The sequence below is a fragment of the Salmo salar genome, chromosome ssa05, assembly GCF_905237065.1.
Source record: "Salmo salar chromosome ssa05, Ssal_v3.1, whole genome shotgun sequence".
In the NCBI taxonomy this organism is placed as follows: Eukaryota; Metazoa; Chordata; class Actinopteri; order Salmoniformes; family Salmonidae; genus Salmo; species Salmo salar.
The window spans coordinates 72,200,312-72,210,703 of record NC_059446.1 but is presented as its reverse complement, the minus strand read 5'-3'; the positions used below and the strand labels follow the sequence as shown (position 1 = coordinate 72,210,703).

The window sequence follows — 10,392 nt, the reverse complement described above, 5'->3', positions numbered from 1 at the left end:
CATGCCCACTGTTTCCGCTGCTGCACCTGCGCCTGCAGCCTGGAGGGGGCGCCCTTCATCACCGATGACGACAACAACCCATACTGTGTCCCAGACTACCACAGGTACGGCCTCTCATCTCCTTGTCTTTCTCTCTGTCTCTCTCAGGTATTGTCCTGTGTGTGTGTGTGGTACAGGGCTAATGTCCTCTCTGTCCCCCTGCCTGTAGGCGTTTCTCTCCCCTGTGTGTGAGCTGTAATGAGCCCATAGTTCCTGACGCTGGCAGTCAAGAGACCGTCAGAGTCGTGGCCCTCGACAAGAACTTCCACCTCAAGTGCTACCGCTGTGAGGTAAGGACAACAGACCTGCTACATCTAAAGTACTACCGCTGTGAGGTAAGGACAACAGACCTGCTACATCTAAAGTACTACCGCTGTGAGGTAAGGACAACAGACCTGCTACATCTAAAGTACTACCGCTGTGAGGTAAGGACAACAGACCTGCTACATCTAAAGTACTACCGCTGTGAGGTAAGGACAACAGACCTGCTACATCTAAAGTACTACCGCTGTGAGGTAAGGACAACAGACCTGCTACATCTAAAGTACTACCGCTGTGAGGTAAGGACAACAGACCTGCTACATCTAAAGTACTACCGCTGTGAGGTAAGGACAACAGACCTGCTACATCTAAAGTACTACCGCTGTGAGGTAAGGACAACAGACCTGCTACATCTAAAGTACTACCGCTGTGAGGTAAGGACAACAGACCTGCTACATCTAAAGTACTACCGCTGTGAGGTAAGGACAACAGACCTGCTACATCTAAAGTACTACCGCTGTGAGGTAAGGACAACAGACCTGCTACATCTAAAGTACTACCGCTGTGAGGTAAGGGACAACAGACCTGCTACATCTAAAGTACTACCGCTGTGAGGTAAGGACAACAGACCTGCTACATCTAAAGTACTACCGCTGTGAGGTAAGGACAACAGACCTGCTACATCTAAAGTACTACCGCTGTGAGGTAAGGACAACAGACCTGCTACATCTAAAGTGCTACCGCTGTGAGGTAAGGACAACAGACCTGCTACATCTAAAGTACTACCGCTGTGAGGTAAGGACAACAGACCTGCTACATCTAAAGTACTACCGCTGTGAGGTAAGGACAACAGACCTGCTACATCTAAAGTACTACCGCTGTGAGGTAAGGACAACAGACCTGCTACATCTAAAGTACTACCGCTGTGAGGTAAGGACAACAGACCTGCTACATCTAAAGTACTACCGCTGTGAGGTAAGGACAACAGACCTGCTACATCTAAAGTACTACCGCTGTGAGGTAAGGACAACAGACCTGCTACATCTAAAGTACTACCGCTGTGAGGTAAGGACAACAGACGTAAAGATAAACTCCTGAAGATGTATTATAAAGAGCTGGTTAAATGTCGAAACAGTTTGAATGGTGTCCCCCGAGTGTTTTGGATGTAAATGTTTTCCAGTGACCTTCTGCACATCCTGAAGTCTTTCTTCCTGGTTGCAGGATTGTTCCCGCCCCCTCTCCATAGAGGCGGACGCAGACGGCTGCTACCCATTGGATGGCAGGATCCTGTGCATGAAGTGCCACACCCAGCGGGCCAAGGCTATGCAGTGATTGGTAGACACATTTGTTATTCAAGTCGAACTTTGAACCAAATCCAAGGCACAGGATCCATTCAGCTTCCACCGTTCTGTCTTTGCAACAGGGCTTTACTTGTGCGCTGTGTGTGTGTGTGTGTGTGTGTGTGTGTGTGTGTGTGTGTGTGTGTGTGTGTGTGTGTGTGTGTGTGTGTGAGTTCATGAGTGAAAGCGAGTATGTTTGCATGCAGATGTCATTATGTCTCTCTCCTCTTTCTGCTTATTCCCCCTCTCAGTCCAGAGGTAATGTACTGCACTGAGATAGACTTCCTCCTCCCCTCCTTCTCCCCTTGTGTTAATGCCAGTCTTATCAAGGCCATTTTTTGTTTACGCTAAAATACCCAGCATGACTTGCACAAGTATAGCTTAGTCATGGGCTGTGTCCCAACAGTCAGATGGTTTCCTCTCCTCTTCTCTCTCCACTGATAGGAAAACATGTTGAGAAGGTTTCAGCCATACAACTTTGATTTGTCTTTCACTTTTCAGTGGTATGGAAGGAAAAGAGTGGAACTATTTCTGAGTATTTGAGACATAGTTAACAGTAAGGTGAAGTTGCCCCTAAATGCTGATCTTGGGTCAGTTTTGCAATTCCCCCTACTGATTATGGTTAGGTATGGGGAAAGCAAATTGACTTTAGATCTGTGCTTACTGGCAACTTTTTACCAGTAGTTTAGTGTAACCCCCTGACCCCAGTGCACGAGGAGTTGAACAAAAGTTTAAGGTGGACTAATTCATGTTCCCCTGCACCTCCCATAGGGCTGAGCTCTGGTGGGCTGGTGGTACCTGAAGCACTTTGGGAGTTGTAGTGCCTGCAAACATACAAGTTGCTTAACTGCCTTTAGAGAGTGCTTTCTATAGAACTACATATCCCATCAGACATGATGTAGCAGAGCAGTGTGCTGTGGGAAATGTAGTTCCTCTTGGGCTAAGAACTGAGTGCAAAAAAACGAACAAAAATATGTGAATGTCGCTGTCGTTTGTTTTTGTTGTGTGCGTTTGTTGCTTTATAGGCATGCATAGCTACAGATCACTGTCAGTTACTCTCACCAGTTTATCAAACACAGAATGAGGGTACAATATGATCAAAATGACCATTTATTTCTTTGTGAAAAGAATAGAAGATTTAAGATCATGATTAGAGACACTACCAAGAACAAAGGTCAAAAGTTTGCCAAGCACAGATTCCATTCCTATGATCTCCTCATGTTAAATAATTAGAGTGCTGTAGTTTAAAGAGGACCACATGGCATAGAACAGACTCTACGCTCCAGGCAGAAGTTGCTCTTAACTGCTAGGATCAGATTACCCTGCCCCATCCCTAATCTTAATTTAAAGGGGATGGAGGGAAACATTGGATCCTGGATCAGTAGTTAGGGGCAACTTCCAGGACCTATAGGATGATACTATCATCCTCGAGGAAGTGTGCGTTCAAGAGCGCTTATCTAGGTTGCAGGTGAGTTAAGATATCTAATGAGTAACATAGATATAGAGATATTACCTCTCATTAATTCAATTCACCTAAAGGTAAACTCATGGATTTTTGCACTACATCTGCATTTACAAATGCTTAGTATTTTGTGCATTTGCAGCTCTCTGAATAATGTAATAGAACTGATTCTGAATCAGGGTTTTAAGTATTATAAACATGCAGCAGATCAAATGGCCAGTCTGTTTTCCAGTAGAGTATAATAGGTCATTGACTGTAGCAGCAGCATGTAGATCAAACCAATACAGTTCAAGGTGTTGGTAACACATCACTCAAATGCATCACACTTTAAATTCACTGCCTTTATTTTTGTGGAATTCACTTCAATTTTTAATCATGTTTTTTGTGTGCTTTACACAGTATATTGTTCCTTTCTCATAATACTCCAATGAATACCACTGTTTCCATTATTCAGCTTAGTGTTCTTTTATGTCTTGATATCAGTTATATTTACTCTGCTTGTAATCTTACCATACTTTATTTCATTGAAGTACTTATTTTCAGTGATTTTTCTGTGAAACTTGGTGAGTTGCCATTTCCACCCTAGTATTCCTATCCTGTTCAGACTGGTTTGGCACCGAACACCCATCCTTCCACATTCCTCAGTCTGGCATAGCAACATAACCCTAATGACCAAACTAACATCCTAAACCATATGGCCAAATACGACTCAGGATGCATGTTATCTGGGTCGTCGTTATCATCTTTAGTATTCTGTTGTTTTCCGTTTTTTATTTGCACACATGATTCCACCTTTGTGACCATGCCTTTGTCATCACTGTCAGACCATTGGTGTGTGGTGATGCCTTCAAAAACACCACTTTGCTCATTTATTTAATGATGATTGCCTTCTTCTTTTCATATAGTTCTTATAAATCCTTCTTATATTTGTGTGTATGTTTACGGTTCCAAACATGCCAACATTAATTACCAGTACATGTCATTCTTTTTCTTTAATTTTACTGAACTCAAAATAAAACTGCTAATTGCCTAAGTCCTGTGTGGTTTTATTGTGCCTGTTTGGCATTTACAATAATTAAGTTTATCCCTGGAAGTTATTGTTCAGTATTGTCCTCATCCTCTCACATCAAATACAGTATTTCTCTCTTCCTCCATGTCACGTGTCCTCCACTATGCTATCAGTGACGTGTTCCATTGCCAGATGACCTCTAGAACACCCTCGCTCTCTCTATCAATTCATACCAGACCCTCTGCTGCACTGATAGTGACGCAGGTAGACGGCTGTGTGTGCACTGTTTTTGCATTTGAGAAAATGTTTGTCCTCTCGATGCAGGGTAACAATGTGTCCTCTTAACGTTTAGACTTTTTCTGTGTTTCAGAGTTCTGCTGATTTTATTGGCTCTGTACCGACCTGTTGCTTAGGGACATTATATTCTCGTTAATTACATTTGAATGACATTTCAGTTAAAACTTAGTCATTTTAGGGTTGTGGTTTGAAGAGGATTCCTCCTACACATCAAACACACCCACGTGCATGTCACAGTCTAAATGGATCCACAGTGCCACCTAATAATGTAGCAGAGAGAGAGCGGTAGGCTGCCAGGTCAACTCTGTTTATCAGAACGTCGGAGGAGGAGAGAGAGAGCTGAGATGACAGCTGGCTGATGGAGGGAGAGATAGAGGTCTGGAGGCTATGTGTGAGGGAGAAATGAGAAACATCAGATGCTGCAACAAGCTAAACCCAGACAGACAGAACAAGACATAACAGAGTATGGCAGAAACCCCAGCAGAGCCTGAATTAAAAGTCCTTCTGCAGGTTTGACCTATCTCATGAAATGTTATGAAGTTTATGCTGATCCTAGGTGATGTCAAATCGGTGTGTTGGCCCTTTCTACTTAATGCATCCGTTTTTTCTGTTTTGGGAGGGGGGGTGTTAGAGCAAGCTCTCAATTCCCTGCGTCTCATACTATACATTTCAAGTTGTATAGAGTGTCTTCCTTTTATTAATGTGGTATTACATGTATATGGTGGACAAGATGGGTTATAAGATTGTCAAGTGTCAAATTTGTCTTAAATTAAGTAGAAATGTGTATCATGGTAATCCTGATATGAAACTGACTATCCTTCAATTTTGTTTAGATTGAACTGCAGCCCCCTTCTAATACCCTTTCTGAGCCCCAGCCTCAGCTCCAGTCCCAACTACATCCTCTCTCTGAGCCCCAGCCACTACCCCAGCCTGATACCCTTCCCCAGCCTTGGCCCCAGCCTGATACCCTTCCCCAGGCTTGGCCCCAGCCCCTACCCCAGCCTGATACCCTTACCCAGGCTTGGCCCCAGCCCTTACCCCAGCCGGATAGCCTTCCTGAGCCCCAGCCCCTACCCCAGCCGGATAGCCTTCCTGAGCCCCAGCCCCTACCCCAGCTGGATAGCCTTCCTGAGCCCCAGCCCAATAACCTTCCTTATAACCTTCCTGAGCCCCAGCCTAATACCCTTCCTGATAACCTTCCTGAGCCCCAGCCCCTACCCCAGCCGGATAGCCTTCCTGAGCCCCAGCCCCTACCCCAGCTGGATAGCCTTCCTGAGCCCCAGCCCCTACCCCAGCTGGATAGCCTTCCTGAGCCCCAGCCCCTACCCCAGCCAGATAGCCTTCCTGAGCCCCAGCCCCAGTCTGAAGAGGTGAAGCCCTGGGTGTGGACACATCACCGCATACTCCTTCTCTTCCTCCTGGCATCCTCCTCCTGCATCTCCATACTGGGCCTGGCCTACTACTCCCAGCAGCACCGCCCACCAGAGAGCACACCGCCAGCCTCTCCTCCATGTACCTCCCCGGCTTGTCACAGAGCTTCTGCCCGTCTCAGTCGACCCCTTCACTCAGCCCTGTGACTACTTCCTCTTTCCCTGTGGGTCTGAGGGGGTGTCTCTGTCCACCAGGGGGAGACAGAGGGGCAAGGGCGTCCCCCTAAACCCACAGGGTCACGAGCTGGGCAGTAGAGGCAGAGAAAGAGGGAGGAAGGAGAGAGAGACAGGCAAAGACATAAGAGAAAAGGTTCCAGCAGACAGAATGCCAGACAGACAGACTGCACTACTGCTGACAATGAGGGATATTTTGGGTGAGAATCTAAGAATGTTGCTCTGTTGATCCTCTGTAGATTTTGTACTGGTTCTTTGGGACAACCATTTAAATAGAACTGCTGATACCGTTTCTATAACAGGACCTTTTTATCCTCACAATGAAACGTTGATATAATGTTCCTCTGTCAGAAGCTGAGGTCCGCTCCAGCCCGGGTAACTTAGAACATACAGGCCGTCTACTTTGCTATCTTTCCTGTATGGACACTGGCCCCACAGAGACTGCCGGGCCAGAAGCCTTCCTCAGGCTAGTCCACAAGGTCAGATCACTGGAATAGATTGGTGGGGTATGGTGACGGATTACCCCCCCCCCCGGGCTGTATCAGGCCGGGGGAACCAGACAGATTTCAACTCCACTCTGTCTCTACTGATGAGAGACTATGGCACCTTCCCATTCTTTAGTGTTTATGTGGGCAAGGATCCTAACGACACTCAAGGAGACAAGCGTTACATACAGGTCAGTTAGACTGGGGTTCTGGGGCAGTGAAATACCTAATGGGTGTTCTACAGTATATACAGTAATGGATTATATTCATACAGCGCTTTTCACTGGAGCTTTGTATTCTCCTTTATATAAAAATGGTCAGATGAAGCAGATGCTAAGTATAGGACTGTTTTGCTAGCACAGAATGGAATATGTTCCGGGATTCATCCGATGGCAGGAGTACACCACATCAGTCACTGGCTTTATCAAGAAGTGCATTTGATCGAACACTATATTTTTAACAAATCAAAACAGAAGTAAAATAAATAAGATGGACTCCAAAAACTCCCATGGACTTACATCTGTAAATCATGTTAGGTAATTATGAACTCAAAATGTATTGATGAATTGCATTTATGTGAACTACAGTATTAATGATTTTCAAATGTGAAATATTATTTTTAGCAACAAAATACAAGATAACTACTTCATAAATGTGATATTACATTACAAGTGTGTTGAAATGGTATTATCTGTTTCCTCTAGGCAGATGAGCTGATTCAGAATGTCTATTCCTCCATCAAGTCCAAACTACCTGATCTCAGGTGGAGAGATGAGGAGTCCCGCATGTCTGTTTTGAATAAGGTAAAAGGTCAACGGTGGATGTAATTTACTGGAACTCTTATTTAAAAACAACTGTGTATTCATTGTCCACTTGAAATGAACAATCTGTTTCCCAGATTCAGTCTCTAACTCCAAGACTTTCAACTAAAAACAACATTTTCAGGGAAGCTGGACTCAACCAACTGTATTCAAAGGTAGAGTATTTTATTGTAGTGGAACTAGTCTACATTGCCAATAAGATATAGGATTTCTTCATCAATATCACTAATGAATCATATTACCAGTGATGATAATACATTGTACTATATACGTACTGGTAGTTCAATTTCACCCATTTATTATATTAATAGGTGACAATTGACGAACACAAGTATTTTTCCATCTACATCCAGTCTCTCTCCCGGCAGCGCCAGAGATCAAGCGAACTCTTTTTCCAGACTGAAGGAGATGATATGTGAGAGCCCAGTTGTCATGAAAAGTCTATGTGATTTGGTTTGGGTAGATATGTGTTATTAATATGTGAATATGAGAATTGAGCATTCTCTCTCTCTTGCCCTCTCTCTCTATCTCTCTGTCTCTCCATATTCTCCTCCAGTTGGTCCATCACTCCATTTCTCTCCATCAATGAGCTAGTCTTTTCCATGGGGATGTTTGTCCAGCCTCTCATCCACCCTACCTATCCCAGGTAACCCAAAGTCATATGTTTACTATCACATAATAAACAATGAATAACCCAGTAGTCTTATTGAGATAAAGAATCTCATTCCTCAGAGTGTTTTGTTGAGTATTTGCATGTTTTTGTGTCAGGGCCATCAACTTGGGGGTTTTGGGGTCTCTGATGGCCAAAGATATTCTTTATCTCCTTCTACCCTTCTAAGACAAATAGTCTCAATGAATTACTCTCTGATTGTAATACAGTTAATGAAATTATGTGCAGAGTTTGCATTTTGCATTACATTACATTTACATTTAAGTAATTTAGCAGACGCTCTTATCCAGAGCGACTTACAAATTGGTGCATTCACCTTATGATATCCAGTGGAACAACCACTTTACAATAGTGCATCTAAATCTTTTAGGGGGGGGTTTAGAAGGATTACTTTGTCCTATCCCAGGTATTCCTTAAAGAGGTGGGGTTTCAGGTGTCTCCGGAAGGTGGTGATTGACTCCGCTGTCCTGGCGTCGTGAGGGAGCTTGTTCCACCATAGGGGTGCCAGAGCAGCGAACAGTTTTGACTGGGCTGAGCGGGAACTGTGCTTCCTCAGAGGTAGGGGGGCCAGCAGGCCAGAGGTGGATGAGCGCAGTGCCCTCGTTTGGGTGTAGGGACTGATCAGAGCCTTTGCACACATTTATTTTTGTGTGCGTGCGTGTGTGTGTGTGTGTTTATACATGATGCATGTGTGTGCCCTGACTGTTCACCCTGTGCTTTAGTCCATTCTCAGAGTGTGTCTTCCAGGTCCATAGCAGAGTGTGTGTGGTCCCAGTACCTGAGTATGAGAGAGGAGGCGTTCTCGCTGTCACCAGCACAGCAGCAGGAGATGTGTGTGCAGTACTCTGCTCTGCAGATTGCACTACAGGTCAGTTTTTAGAATTCCACATCTATTCTAGGCTATTTCAATTTCAGCACCTTAGTTGTTTTGGTTGATATCAGAGGCATACTATGTTTTGATTGATATCAGAGGCATACTATGTTTTGATTGATATCAGAGGCATACTATGTTTTGATTGATATCAGAGGCATACTATGTTTTGATTGATATCAGAGGCATACTATGTTTTGGTTGATATCAGAGGCATACTATGTTTTGGTTGATATCAGAGGCATACTATGTTTTGGTTGATATCAGAAGCATACTATGTTTTGGTTGGTATCAGAGGCATACTATGTTTTGATTGATATCAGAGGCATACTATGTTTTGGTTGGTATCAGAGGCATACTATGTTTTGATTGATATCAGAGGCATACTATGTTTTGATTGATATCAGAGGCATACTATGTTTTGGTTGGTATCAGAGGCATACTATGTTTTGGTTGGTATCAGAGGCATACTATGTTTGTCAAAGCTTTATCTACTTATTTCTCTCTCTTTATCCTTTACTCTCTGTGTCTCTATTTCTCTGTGTCTCAGGCTTACAATCAGAGTTTGAAGAAGTATCCTGGGGACTCCTCTCTCTCAGGCCTCTCTCGCACTCATCTGTTCCTTACATCATTCACTCAGGTAAGGATAACAGAACAGTAACAGAACAATAATTGCAGATGTCTAAAAGGTTCACTTTACCATGGATATGAAGGTCCTACTAATGGATGTTTTCCTTCCTATAATTGTATTGATATTATCTTCTTTCAGATCAACTCCGACTCTGACCCGTACCATGAGTTCATGCCCTTTGAACCTTCCTTTCTGGTTACTGTCATCTGTGGGTACTCTGACCTCTGCCTTATGACTCTCTCCTTCCCCAACAAACCCCAGCAGCACCTCTTAGGGACATGCTGACCTACAGATCTACAGTAACATCTCCTACTGAACAGAAAATGCAGAGCCATTGATGAACACACAAGACTGTGATTTTAACGGATCGGTGTCCTCCCGCGCGGGACGGTTGCGCTATCGTAGGCTAATGTGATTAGCATGAGGTTGTAAGTAAAAAATCTCAGGACATAGACATATCTGATATGGGCAGAAATCTTAAAATCTTGTTAATCTAACTGCACTGTCCAATGTACAGTAGCTATTGCAGTGAAAGAATACCATTACTATTGTTTGAGGAGAGTGCACAATTATAAACTTGAAAATGTTTTAATAAACCAATTAGGCACATTTGGGCAGTCTTGATACAACATTTTGAACAGATGTGCAATGGTTCATTGGATCAGTCTAAAACTGTGCACATACATTGCTGCCATCTAGTGGCCAAAATAATACATTATGGCCTTTCACTTGCATTTTAAAGATGGTGGTACAAGGGGAATTTTTTTGTTGTTGTTGTTGTTGTTGTATTACCTTTTACCTAATGTGTTTTAAGAGGGCAATAGCACAGAACACTAAGTCCAAATGCAACTGGCAGGAGAGTTGATTATTCATTAGGCACATCCATCCAGTCTCTTGTGACA

General features: G+C 43.7%; 1 protein-coding gene across 3 annotated transcripts in view; it reads left to right on the top strand.

The window, feature by feature from the left end:
• Nucleotides 1-4,135, top strand: part of LOC106576313 (zyxin) — a 26,151-nt gene extending 22,016 nt beyond the window's left edge. For all 3 annotated transcript variants that reach the window (XM_045718758.1, XM_045718759.1, XM_045718760.1), the window contains exons 8-10: nt 1-104; nt 209-329; nt 1,522-4,135. The exon at nt 1-104 is cut by the window's left edge and continues 75 nt beyond it. In XM_045718758.1, coding sequence (XP_045574714.1) covers nt 1-104; nt 209-329; nt 1,522-1,632 — 336 coding nt within the window. In that variant the 3' untranslated portion in view covers nt 1,633-4,135. The remainder of the gene's footprint in view (nt 105-208; nt 330-1,521) is intronic.
• Nucleotides 4,136-10,392: the final 6,257 nt, after the last annotated feature.